The sequence below is a fragment of the Bufo bufo genome, chromosome 4 (assembly GCF_905171765.1).
Source record: "Bufo bufo chromosome 4, aBufBuf1.1, whole genome shotgun sequence".
Classification (NCBI taxonomy): domain Eukaryota; kingdom Metazoa; phylum Chordata; class Amphibia; order Anura; family Bufonidae; genus Bufo; species Bufo bufo.
Genome location: NC_053392.1, coordinates 633940006 through 633955213, shown reverse-complemented (window position 1 = coordinate 633955213; position 15208 = coordinate 633940006). Strand labels below are relative to the sequence as shown.

At 46.3% G+C, this 15208-nt stretch overlaps 1 protein-coding gene across 1 annotated transcript; it reads right to left on the bottom strand.

The window, feature by feature from the left end:
- Positions 1-204: 204 nt before the first annotated feature.
- Positions 205-8970, bottom strand: DNPH1 (2'-deoxynucleoside 5'-phosphate N-hydrolase 1). Its single transcript, XM_040427669.1, has 3 exons — positions 8773-8970; positions 2444-2626; positions 205-372 (listed from the first exon to the last, which is right to left on the bottom strand). Exons 1-3 carry the CDS (start codon positions 8915-8917, stop codon positions 251-253), a joined length of 450 nt encoding a protein of 149 aa, XP_040283603.1. The 5' UTR covers positions 8918-8970; the 3' UTR covers positions 205-250.
- Between the last annotated feature and the right edge of the window lie 6238 nt (positions 8971-15208).

Below are 15208 nucleotides of genomic sequence, written 5' to 3'. Positions count from 1 at the left end.
ATAATGGCTCCTCCTCCCCCCCATCACACAATGGGGCAGAGATACTGGTTCTTCCTCTCCTCCATCACACAATGGGGCAGAAAACTGTTCCTCCTCCCCTCCATCACACAATGGGGCAGATAATTACTCCTCCTCCCCCCCATCACACAATGGGGCAGATACTGGTTCCTCCTCCCTATGCACTTCATCTCAGTAAATAAGGGCTCAGCAGAGAACAAACGGTTTATTGCACAGCTCAGTAATTGTGGCATCACAGTGAGGGGAAGGTGAGAGTGAAGTATTCCTGTAGAACTCTCTCCACGTCTTCAGGATCATAATCTCTGACCAGTACTGAATGTTCGTTATCGGCCCCCCGAATCATCGCAGAGAGCACTGCAAGGGAAAGTAGGAACATCACACAACACCGTCTCCGAGGTCACTGTGTCTGTAGTCAGCAGGAGGCGCTCAGAGGTCACTGTGCAGCATCTGTAGTCAGCAGGAGGCGCTCAGAGGTCACTGTGTCGCGTCTGTAGACAGCAGGAGGCGCTCAGAGGTCACTGTGTCTGTAGTCAGCAGGAGGCGCTCAGAGGTCACTGTGTCTGTAGTCAGCAGGAGGCGCTCAGAGGTCACTGTGCAGCATCTGTAGTCAGCAGGAGGCGCTCAGAGGTCACTGTGTCGCGTCTGTAGACAGCAGGAGGCGCTCAGAGGTCACTGTGTCTGTAGACAGCAGGAGGCGCTCAGAGGTCACTGTGTCTGTAGTCAGCAGGAGGCGCTCAGAGGTCACTGTGTCTGTAGTCAGCAGGAGGCGCTCAGAGGTCACTGTGTCTGTAGTCAGCAGGAGGCGCTCAGAGGTCACTGTGTCTGTAGTCAGCAGGAGGCGCTCAGAGGTCACTGTGTCTGTAGTCAGCAGGAGGCGCTCAGAGGTCACTGTGCAGCGTCTGTAGTCAGCAGGAGGCGCTCAGAGGTCACTGTGCAGCGTCTGTAGTCAGCAGGAGGCGCTCAGAGGTCACTGTGTCTGTAGTCAGCAGGAGGCGCTCAGAGGTCACTGTGTCTGTAGTCAGCAGGAGGCGCTCAGAGGTCACTGTGTCTGTAGTCAGCAGGAGGCGCTCAGAGGTCACTGTGTCTGTAGTCAGCAGGAGGCGCTCAGAGGTCACTGTGCAGCGTCTGTAGTCAACAGGAGGCGCTCAGAGGTCACTGTGTCTGTAGTCAGCAGGAGGCGCTCAGAGGTCACTGTGTCTGTAGTCAGCAGGAGGCGCTCAGAGGTCACTGTGCAGCGTCTGTAGTCAGCAGGAGGCGCTCAGAGGTCACTGTGCAGCATCTGTAGTCAGCAGGAGGCGCTCAGAGGTCACTGTGTCGCGTCTGTAGACAGCAGGAGGCGCTCAGAGGTCACTGTGTCTGTAGTCAGCAGGAGGCGCTCAGAGGTCACTGTGCAGCGTCTGTAGTCAGCAGGAGGCGCTCAGAGGTCACTGTGCAGCGTCTGTAGTCAGCAGGAGGCGCTCAGAGGTCACTGTGCAGCGTCTGTAGTCAGCAGGAGGCGCTCAGAGGTCACTGTGCAGCGTCTGTAGTCAGCAGGAGGCGCTCAGAGGTCACTGTGCAGCGTCTGTAGTCAGCAGGAGGCGCTCAGAGGTCACTGTGCAGCGTCTGTAGTCAGCAGGAGGCGCTCAGAGGTCACTGTGCAGCGTCTGTAGTCAGCAGGAGGCGCTCAGAGGTCACTGTGCAGCGTCTGTAGTCAGCAGGAGGCGCTCAGAGGTCACTGTGCAGCGTCTGTAGTCAGCAGGAGGCGCTCAGAGGTCACTGTGCAGCGTCTGTAGTCAGCAGGAGGCGCTCAGAGGTCACTGTGCAGCGTCTGTAGTCAGCAGGAGGCGCTCAGAGGTCACTGTGCAGCGTCTGTAGTCAGCAGGAGGCGCTCAGAGGTCACTGTGCAGCGTCTGTAGTCAGCAGGAGGCGCTCAGAGGTCACTGTGCAGCGTCTGTAGTCAGCAGGAGGCGCTCAGAGGTCACTGTGCAGCGTCTGTAGTCAGCAGGAGGCGCTCAGAGGTCACTGTGCAGCGTCTGTAGTCAGCAGGAGGCGCTCAGAGGTCACTGTGCAGCGTCTGTAGTCAGCAGGCGGCGCTCAGAGGTCACTGTGCAGCGTCTGTAGTCAGCAGGAGGCGCTCAGAGGTCACTGTGCAGCGTCTGTAGTCAGCAGGAGGCGCTCAGAGGTCACTGTGCAGCGTCTGTAGTCAGCAGGAGGCGCTCAGAGGTCACTGTGCAGCGTCTGTAGTCAGCAGGAGGCGCTCAGAGGTCACTGTGCTGTGTCTGTAGTCAGCAGGAGGCGCTCAGAGGTCACTGTGTCTGTAGTCAGCAGGAGGCGCTCAGAGGTCACCACACCAAGGCCTTAGCCTGTAGGGGGCAGTACACTGCACAGGCAGGATGCACCCTGGAATCACTCGGGAGCCGGAGAAGGTCACCAATGAAGTCCTCACCTCGACCGCTGGAACCTCGAAAAAGACACAGAATCTTTTTGTTCATGGCCACTGCTCGACCCAACTCATAGCCAACGCCGAGCGATGGCTGCGTCACCTCCGCCACCACCACGTCCGCGCGCTGCAGCCAGGAGACATCTCTGTCGTGGATGAATTTATCTCCCATCTCCTGAGCATCTTCCCCTACAGACGACAATCAGGGGCTATAACTCTCATCATCCTGACACCCAGATGTCATCACCGCCCTGTGCTGAGAACACGAGGATCTAAAGGTCATCATGATACGTGGAGGAAGCAGGCGGGGCACTAATGGGAGCATTACTCTTACTGGGGGGCACTAATGGGGGCATTACTCTTACTGGGGGGCACTAATGGGGGCATTACTCTTACTGGGGGGCACTAATGGGGGCATTACTCTTACTGGGGGGCACTAATGGGGGCATTACTCTTACTGGGGCACTAACTGGGGCATTACTCTTACTGGGGGGCACTAATGGGGGCATTACTCTTACTGGGGGGCACTAATGGGAGCATTACTCTTACTGGGGGGCACTAATGGGGGCATTACTCTTACTGGGGGGCACTAATGGGGGCATTACTCTTACTGGGGGGCACTAATGGGGGCATTACTCTTACTGGGGGGCACTAATGGGGGCATTACTCTTACTGGGGGCACTAATGGGGGCATTACTCTTACTGGGGGGCACTAATGGGGGCATTACTATTACTGGGGGCACTAATGTGGGCATTTCTATTACTGGGGGCACTAATAGGGGCATTTCTATTACTGGGGGCACTAATGTGGGCATTACTATTACTGGGGGCACTAATAGGGGCACTACTATTACTGGGGGCACTACTATTACTGGGGGCATTACTATTACTGGGGGCACTAAAGGAGGCATTGCTATTACTGGGGGCACTAATGGGGCATTACTATTAATGGGTGCACTAATAGGGCATTATTCATTCTGGGGGTACTATTCTTACTAGGGGCACTAATGGAGGCATTACTATTACTGGGGGCACTAATGGTAGCATTACTATTACTGGGGGCACTAATGGGGGCATTACTATTACTGGGGGAACTAATAGAGGCATTTCTATTACTGGGGGCACTACTATTACTGGGGGAACTAATGGAGGCATTGCTATTACTGGGGGCACTAATGAGAGCATTACTATTACTGGGAGCACTAATGTGGGCATTACTATTACTGGGGGAACTAATGTGGGCATTACTATTACTGGGGACATTACTATTACTGGGGGAACTAATGGAGGCATTGCTATTACTGGGGGCATTACCATTAGTGGGGGCATTACTATTAGTGGGGGCACTAATGGAGGCATTATTACTGGGGTCACGAATGGAGGAATTACTATTACTGGGGTCACGAATGGAGGAATTATTATTACTTGGGGGGCACTAATGGAGGCATTTCTATTACTGGGGACACTAATGTGGGCATTACTATTACTGGGGGCACTTATGTGGGCATTACTATTACTGGGGGCACTAATGTGGGCATTACTATTACTGGGGGCACTAATGGAGGCATTACTATTACTGGGGGCACTAATGGAGGCATTACTATTACTGGGGGCCCTAATGGGGGCATTACTATTACTGGGGGCACTAATGTGGGCAATACTATTACTGGGGGCACTTATGTGGGCATTACTATTACTGGGGGCACTAATGTGGGCATTACTATTACTGGGGGCACTAATGTGGGCATTACTATTACTGGGGGCACTAATGGGGGCATTACTATTACTGGGGGCACTAATGGGGGCATTACTATTACTGGGGGGCACTAATGGGGACATTACTATTACTGGGAGCACTAATGGGGGCATTACTATTACTGGGGGCACTAATGGGGGCATTACTATTACTGGGGGCACTAATGGGGGCATTACTATTACTGGGGGCACTAATGGGGGCATTACTATTACTGGGGGCACTAATGTGGGCATTACTATTACTGGGGGCACTAATGTGGGCATTACTATTACTGGGGGCACAAATGGGGGCATTACCATTACTGGGGAGAACTAATGGAGGCATTACTATTACTGGGGGCACTAATGGGGGCATTACTATTACTGGGGGCATTAATGTGGGCATTACTATTACTGGGGGCACAAATGGGGGCATTAACATTACTGGGGAAAACTAATGGAGGCATTACTATTACTGGGGGCACTAATGGGGGCATTACTATTACTGGGGGCAATAATGTTGGCATTACTATTACTGGGGGCACTAATGTGGGCATTACTATTACTGGGGGCACAAATGAGGGCATTACCATTACTGGGGAGAACTAATGGAGGCATTACTATTACTGGGGGCACTAATGGGGGCGATACTATTACTGGGGGCACTACTATTACTAGGGGAACTAATGGGGGCATTTAACAAGAAATGCAAATCGGCGGCTCAACCTATAGACCGAATGGAGATGGGTGCTCACCTCTCGGTCCACCCAGACCGCACGGTAGAAAAAATTTTGTAATAAAGAAATGAGGGGCACTCCTTATAAGGGATCAGGGATTCAAATTCGAAAATATCCCTAGGGGCCTGAATGCCGAATGGGAATTGTTCGGATTCCTCTGAGGGGTGGGGGGTGATGTTGATTCAGAGTTTGGCTGTTTCCCAGCACTCTGTTCCTCCCTGCTCACCTCCCCTTTTCCTACGCACTAGGCCTCCATAAGAATTGGATAGATCATTCTGTCTCCCTTTGAATATATTTTCAACAGGGTTTTATTTGACGAAATTTACTATTCTGTATGCTTTTTAACCTTCCAAAAGGTGGATTTTATTGTTTTTATTGTTTTTTGAATAAAACGCATCAAAAACGCATTGAAAACGCACCCGACCGCATGTGCGTTTTTATTATTATATCGGCATTGTCATTTTTATGGTTTATGAATTTTTGAGACATTTATATGTGATTAAATATTATATGATGTCAAAATTGGGGTATCACTCCATATGATCATTGGATTTTCCAAACAGATGATTATGTATGAAGATACATTTAAGACGCGGGGGCTTATATATGCGTCTTCTCATGCGGTTATATCGTCTTTCCTTCTGATACCCATATTGTTTATCTGTCTATTTTATTAATAATGTGAATGTTGTAGGATCTGATGTTTTTTTATATGGAATATAACTGATTCCCACATCGGGTTTTCCTGAGGTTCCAATTAGAGCAGTCCCACCTGTGGCTGGCTCTCTGGGAGGATACAAAAAGCTGCTCAGAGCTCACTGTCTCCACCACTGAGGAAGGGGTGTATACCCTGAAACGCGTTTGGTCAAGTTGGGACAGTGAGCCTTCTCCCCCAAGTACCACAAGTGACCGAGCAGTGACCACGTCGGTCGGGGTGATCTGTATACCAGTCTCGCATTGAGGTGGTGTTTGTAAGCTCAACAAGATTCGCCATCCCAGCTCCAGCTGATGAGTCACGTGAGACGTCACGTTCTGACTCTACACCACGTGGGACGCCGCGTCAGCTGTGATCGGCTGCTGCTTCGATTCACCACAGTGAGCCGTGGGAAGGCATATGGTAAGAAGCATCTGCTACTATTTCGCTATTATTTCTGAAGAGCGATCATTCTCAGAACCTGATACAAATTGCCTTCCCTCCTATCTTGGGAGGTTTGAATCTGGACATTGTCTGGCAAATATATCTTCATCTGATACTATCTAACCACACGCTCTTGGAATCACATTCAGGTGCTTGTAGACCTCCTGGGACTGACCTACATTGTGGGCAGTGTCCCATGAACCCTTCAATTTGTATTATCTACAGGTTTCTTCAGGACCCCATCTTCATCAATTCAAGTTTTATTGTTATAATGTTTATGTATGACAATTTGATGTGATGTATATTGTTTCTATTAAATTTTAACCCTTTACTACCGATTCCTGTTCCCTTATAAGGAATGGGGGCATTACTATTACTGGGGGAACTAAAGGGGGCATTACTATTACTGGGGGCACTAATGTGGGCTATACTATTACTGTGGGCACTAATGGGGGCATTAATATTACTGGGGGCACTAATGGGGGCATTTCTATTACTGGGGGCACTAATGGGGGCATTACTATTACTGGGGGCACTAATGGGGGCATTACTATTACTGGGGACACTAATGGGGGCATTTCTATTACTGGGGGCACTAATAGGGGCATTACTATTACTGGGGGCACTAAAGAAGGCATTGCTATTACTGGGGGCACTAATGGGGCATTACTATTACTGGGGGCACTAATGGGGCATTACTATTACTGTGGGCACTAATGGGGGCATTAATATTACTGGGGGCACTAATGGGGGCATTTCTATTACTGGGGGCACTAATGGGGGCATTACTATTACTGGGGACACTAATGTGGGCATTTCTATTACTGGGGGCACTAATAGGGGCATTACTATTACTGGGGGCACTAAAGGAGGCATTGCTATTACTGGGGGCACTAATGGGGCATTACTATTACTGGGGACACTAATGGGGGCATTAGTATTACTGGGCAAACTAATGGAGGCATTAATATTACTAGGGACATTACTATTACTGGGGGCACTAATGTGGGCTATACTATTACTGTGGGCACTAATGGGGGCATTAATATTACTGGGGACACTAATGTGGGCATTTCTATTACTGGGGGCACTAATGGGGGCATTACTATTACTGGGGACACTAATGGGGGCATTTCTATTACTGGGGGCACTAATAGGGGCATTACTATTACTGGGGGCACTAAAGAAGGCATTGCTATTACTGGGGGCACTAATGGGGCATTACTATTACTGGGGGCACTAATGTGGGCTATACTATTACTGTGGGCACTAATGGGGGCATTAATATTACTGGGGACACTAATGTGGGCATTACTATTACTGGGGGCACTTATGTGGGCATTACTATTACTGGGGGCACTAATGTGGGCTATACTATTACTGTGGGCACTAATGGGGGCATTAATATTACTGGGGGCACTAATGGAGGCATTTCTATTACTGGGGGCACTAATGGGGGCATTACTATTACTGGGGACACTAATGTGGGCATTTCTATTACTGGGGGCACTAATAGGGGCATTACTATTACTGGGGGCACTAAAGGAGGCATTGCTATTACTGGGGGAACTAATGGGAGCATTACTATTACTGGGGGAACTAATGGAGGCTATTACTGGGCAAACTAATGGAGGCATTAATATTACTAGGGACATTACTATTACTGGGGGTACTAATAAGGGCATTTCTATTACTGGGGGCACTAATGGGGGCATTGCTATAACTGGGGGAACTAATGGGAGCATTACTATTACTGGGGGAACTAATGGGAGCATTACTATTACTGGGGGAACTAATGGAGGCTATTACTGGGCAAACTAATGGAGGCATTAATATTACTAGGGACATTACTATTACTGGGGGTACTAATAAGGGCATTTCTATTACTGGGGGCACTAATGGGGGCATTACTATTAGTTGGGGCACTAAAGGGCATTACTATTACTAGGGATATTACTATTAATGGGGACACTAATGTGGGCTATACTATTACTGAGGGCACTAATGTGGGCATTAATATTACTGGGGACACTAATGGGGGCATTTCTATTGCTGGAGGCACTACTGTTACTGGGGGCATTACTATTACTGGGGGCACTAATGGGGCATTACTATGAAGGGGTGCACTAATAGGGCATTATTCATTCTGGGGGCACTACTATAACTGGAGGCATTTCTATTACTGGGGACATTACTATTACTGGGGGAACTAATGGAGGCATTGCTATTACTGGGGGCATTAATGGGGACATTACTATTACTGGGGGAACTAATGGAGGCATTGCTATTACTGGGGGCATTACTATTACTGGGGGAACTAATGGAGGCATTGCTATTACTGGGGGCATTACTATTACTGGGGGAACTAATGAAGGCATTGCTATTACTGGGGGCATTACTATTACTGGGGGAACTAATGGAGGCATTGCTATTACTGGGGGCATTACTATTACTGGGGGAACTAATGGTGGCATTGCTATTATTGGGGGCTCTAATTGGGGCATTACTATTACTGGGTACCACAGTATGACAGAAACCACGCCCCACGGCCACACCCCTTTTGGGTGTGGCTTAACTTGCCCAGTATTTTTTGTTGGGAAAGGTGGCAGACACACACATCAGTCACTGGTTACATACAGGAGGTGAAGTCAATAGCCATAACAGTAAAATTGTGTCTGCAGCTTCGGGCGCCGCCATTTTGTCGGAGACCTGATCACATTGTGTACCTGCTTCAGAGATCTCCGATCGGCTTACATGTTCTGTCAGCACCGTTCCGTAGCGCTGCAGTAGCTGGATGATGCGCTCATATAAAGCTCGGTCCTCTCTGCCGCCTCGGATACTTCCACAGAAATACACCGACAACGCCGTCATCTTACAGAGCTACCTTGACCTGGAAACCGAAGTCACGTGATCAGGATAAACCTATGACCGCCTGTTCCGATAATGAGGGGGAGGCTCCTCCTCAGCCTGACTGCAGATGATTGGTGGAGGGGAAAAGGCGGGAAAATACATGAGGTGGATGGAGAGGGGCAGAAGAGTAAGTGCCACGTGATCTACATAGACCTCTGTATACCAGTACATTGTATCTCTACACAGACCTCTGTATACCAGTACATTGTATCTCTCCACAGACCTCTGTATACCAGTACATTGTATCTCTACACAGACCTCTGTATACCAGTACATTGTATCTCTACACAGACCTCTGTATACCAGTACATTGTATCTCTACACAGACCTCTGTATACCAGTACATTGTATATCTACACAGACCTCTGTATACCAGTACATTGTATCTCTACACAGACCTCTGTATACCAGTACATTGTATCTCTACACAGACCTCTGTATACCAGTACATTGTATCTCTACACAGACCTCTGTATACCAGTACATTGTATCTCTACACAGACCTCTGTATACCAGTACATTGTATCTCTACACAGACCTCTGTATACCAGTACATTGTATCTCTACACAGACCTCTGTATACCAGTACATTGTATCTCTACACAGACCTCTGTATACCAGTACATTGTATCTCTACACAGACCTCTGTATACCAGTACATTGTATCTCTCCACAGACCTCTGTATACCAGTACATTGTATACCTACACAGACCTCTGTATACCAGTACATTGTATCTCTCCACAGACCTCTGTATACCAGTACATTGTATATCTACACAGACCTCTATATACCAGTACATTGTATCTCTACACCGACCTCTGTATACCAGTACATTGTATATCTCTACACAGACCTCTGTATACCAGTACATTGTATATCTACACAGACCTCTGTATACCAGTACATTGTATACCTACACAGACCTCTGTATACCAGTACATTGTATATCTACACAGACCTCTATATACCAGTACATTGTATCTCTACACCGACCTCTGTATACCAGTACATTGTATATCTCTACACCGACCTCTGTATACCAGTACATTGTATATCTACACAGACCTCTGTATACCAGTACATTGTATATCTACACAGACCTCTATATACCAGTACATTGTATCTCTACACAGACCTCTGTATACCAGTACATTGTATATCTACACCGACCTCTGTATACCAGTACATTGTATCTCTACACAGACCTCTGTATACCAGTACATTGTATCTCTACACAGACCTCTGTATACCAGTACATTGTATCTCTACACAGACCTCTGTATACCAGTACATTGTATCTCTACACAGACCTCTGTATACCAGTACATTGTATCTCTACACAGACCTCTGTATACCAGTACATTGTATATCTACACAGACCTCTGTATACCAGTACATTGTATCTCTACACAGACCTCTGTATACCAGTACATTGTATCTCTACACAGACCTCTGTATACCGGTACATTGTATCTCTACACAGACCTCTGTATACCGGTACATTGTATCTCTACACAGACCTCTGTATACCGGTACATTGTATGATATCTACAGACACCTCTCTATATACCGGTACATTGTATGATATCTACAGACACCTCTCTATATACCGGTACATTGTATGATATCTACAGACACCTCTGTATACCAGTACATTGTATCTCTACACAGACCTCTGTATACCAGTACATTGTATACCTACACAGACCTCTGTATACCAGTACATTGTATCTCTACACAGACCTCTGTATACCAGTACATTGTATATCTACACAGACCTCTGTATACCAGTACATTGTATCTCTACACAGACCTCTGTATACCAGTACATTGTATCTCTACACAGACCTCTGTATACCAGTACATTGTATCTCTACACAGACCTCTGTATACCAGTACATTGTATCTCTACACAGACCTCTGTATACCAGTACATTGTATATCTACACAGACCTCTGTATACCAGTACATTGTATCTCTACACAGACCTCTGTATACCAGTACATTGTATCTCTACACAGACCTCTGTATACCAGTACATTGTATCTCTACACAGACCTCTGTATATACCAGTACATTGTATCTCTACACAGACCTCTGTATACCAGTACATTGTATCTCTACACAGACCTCTGTATACCAGTACATTGTATCTCTACACAGACCTCTGTATACCAGTACATTGTATATCTCTACACAGACCTCTGTATACCAGTACATTGTATATCTACACAGACCTCTGTATACCGGTACATTGTATCTCTACACAGACCTCTGTATACCAGTACATTGTATATCTACACAGACCTCTGTATATACCAGTACATTGTATCTCTACACAGACCTCTGTATACCAGTACATTGTATCTCTACACAGACCTCTGTATACCAGTACATTGTATCTCTACACAGACCTCTGTATACCAGTACATTGTATCTCTACACAGACCTCTGTATATACCAGTACATTGTATCTCTACACAGACCTCTGTATACCAGTACATTGTATCTCTACACAGACCTCTGTATACCAGTACATTGTATCTCTACACAGACCTCTGTATACCAGTACATTGTATATCTACACAGACCTCTGTATACCGGTACATTGTATCTCTACACAGACCTCTGTATACCGGTACATTGTATCTCTACACAGACCTCTGTATACCAGTACATTGTATCTCTACACAGACCTCTGTATACCAGTACATTGTATATCTACACAGACCTCTGTATACCAGTACATTGTATCTCTACACAGACCTCTGTATACCAGTACATTGTATCTCTACACAGACCTCTGTATACCAGTACATTGTATCTCTACACAGACCTCTGTATACCAGTACATTGTATCTCTACACAGACCTCTGTATACCAGTACATTGTATCTCTACACAGACCTCTGTATACCAGTACATTGTATCTCTACACAGACCTCTGTATACCAGTACATTGTATCTCTACACAGACCTCTGTATACCAGTACATTGTATCTCTACACAGACCTCTGTATACCAGTACATTGTATCTCTACACAGACCTCTGTATACCAGTACATTGTATCTCTACACAGACCTCTGTATACCAGTACATTGTATCTCTACACAGACCTCTGTATACCAGTACATTGTATCTCTACACAGACCTCTGTATACCAGTACATTGTATATCTACACAGACCTCTGTATACCAGTACATTGTATCTCTACACAGACCTCTGTATACCAGTACATTGTATCTCTACACAGACCTCTGTATACCAGTACATTGTATCTCTACACAGACCTCTGTATACCAGTACATTGTATCTCTACACAGACCTCTGTATACCAGTACATTGTATATCTCTACACAGACCTCTGTATACCAGTACATTGTATATCTCTACACCGACCTCTGTATACCAGTACATTGTATCTCTACACAGACCTCTGTATACCAGTACATTGTATCTCTACACAGACCTCTGTATACCAGTACATTGTATCTCTACACAGACCTCTGTATACCAGTACATTGTATCTCTACACAGACCTCTGTATACCAGTACATTGTATCTCTACACAGACCTCTGTATACCAGTACATTGTATATCTACACAGACCTCTGTATACCAGTACATTGTATGATATCTACAGACACCTCTCTATATACCGGTACATTGTATGATATCTACAGACACCTCTCTATATACCGGTACATTGTATGATATCTACAGACACCTCACTATATACCGGTACATTGTATGATATCTACAGACACCTCACTATATACCGGTACATTGTATGATATCTACAGACACCTCTCTATATACCGGTACATTGTATGATATCTACAGACACCTCTCTATATACCGGTACATTGTATGATATCTACAGACACCTCTCTATATACCGGTACATTGTATGATATCTACAGATACCTCTCTATATACCGGTACATTGTATGATATCTACAGATACCTCTCTATATACCGGTACATTGTATGATATCTACAGATACCTCTCTATATACCCGTACATTGTATGATATCTACAGATACCTCTCTATATACCGGTACATTGTATGATATCTACAGATACCTCTCTATATACCGGTACATTGTATGATATCTACAGATACCTCTCTATATACCGGTACATTGTATGATATCTACAGACACCTCTCTATATACCGGTACATTGTATGATATCTACAGACACCTCTCTATATACCGGTACATTGTATGATATCTACAGACGCCTCTCTATATACCGGTACATTGTATGATATCTACAGACACCTCTCTATATACCGGTACATTGTATGATATCTACAGATACCTCTCTATATACCCGTACATTGTATGATATCTACAGATACCTCTCTATATACCCGTACATTGTATGATATCTACAGATACCTCTCTATATACCGGTACATTGTATGATATCTACAGACACCTCTCTATATACCGGTACATTGTATGATATCTACAGACACCTCTCTATATACCGGTACATTGTATGATATCTACAGACACCTCTCTATATACCGGTACATTGTATGATATCTACAGACGCCTCTCTATATACCGGTACATTGTATGATATCTACAGACACCTCTCTATATACCGGTACATTGTATGATATCTACAGACACTTCTCTATATACCGGTACATTGTATGATATCTACAGACACCTCTCTATATACCGGTACATTGTATGATATCTACAGACACCTCTCTATATACCGGTACATTGTATGATATCTACAGATACCTCTCTATTTCCCCTGTCGTCCTCGGCAGCACATGAAGGGTTAACTGAGTCCTATTCTCGCCCCAGGACCGCCCACCTAGATAAAAACAAGATAATTAATTAATTAGCAGTCCTCTAGGTCCCTATAAAGCACTCCCTCTTTCAAACCTCCAACGTGTTTTTTCATGTCCTGATTCTGGACAGGTTCCATAGCCCACCTCATCTGGAGCCCTCATGCCTGGGGGGTGTCCCAGGCTTAGGCTCAGAGTCCAGCTAGCCATGGGGGTGCCTTGGCGCTGCTCTGTGGAGTCTGTCCTCTCCTGTGCCGGGTTCGGGTGTGCAGCGATGCCTGCATTATGCCGCTCCAGCGCTTCTCTCTCTTTGTGGCAATGGCGGTGCCTGCAAATCTCAGTGGAACGCATCGTGGAACGCAGCGTCGGCTGCTGAGTGTGACGTCATCAGCGGGCGCCCGCCCCCCGGGATTCCGGCGGCAAATTCAAATTTTCTCCTGTATTTAAGGTGGTATAGTCCATGCTCTCACTGCCCTTGTGCCTTGGCAGTCGAGCTCTATTATTTCTAAGGTACCCCTGATCCAGGCTCTGGTTATGACTGATTACAGCCAGTTTTACTTGACTTTATATTTTATGGTATATATTTAATCTGTTCCTCTTCCAGATGTCCAGCCATTCCAGTAAAGGAGGAAAAAGAGCCAGGAAACACAGGCACAGGCTGTGCCAATCCTGCGACCAGCCTCTCCCTGATGACCACCAGGACGATTATTGTGGGAGCTGTGGATTAGAGGTGTTTTCCCATTCCCCGGAATCCTCACCCAGGCGTGTGAAGAGACATAAGAAGCAGCCCTTATGTATCACGTGTATCAAACCGCTTCCTAAGGGTTACACGTCAAACATTTGCGCAGCTTGTACTCAGCCGGAGCTTGTCTCTGAAGATAATACAAAAAAATTAATCTCCTTACTCGAATCCTTTCTGTCTCAGTCTAAGAGACAGAAGACGCATAAGAGGAAACGGGCTGATCCTAGCCCTTCTACGTCTCCCGAGAGGTCTTCTCGTTCGGAAGGGGAGGTGTCCTCTGGTTCTAGCTCAGATCTAGAACCAGCCACAGAAGAGAACTTCTTGTTCAGGAAGGAGGATATTAACCGTCTCATCAAGGATGTGAAACATATAATTGAATCCAAGACGGAGACGCGTACCGACCAAGATGAGGGGAGCCTGTTTTACTTTCCTAAAAAGAAAGCACGGGTTTTTCCCAGTCATCCGGTGCTTGAATCCATCATCCAGAAGGAATGGAAACATCCATTAAGGAAGATGGATTCAGGAAGAAGAGCTAGGGCTATGTACAGGATAGACCCTGCCGAATGTGAGAAATGGGGGGCACCTTCCAAGGTTGATCCTGCAGTGGCCAGACTAGCGAAGAGGTCCTTTTTTCCGTCGGACGACTCTACTTTATTAAAGGATCCCATGGATAAGAAGGCAGATAATCTC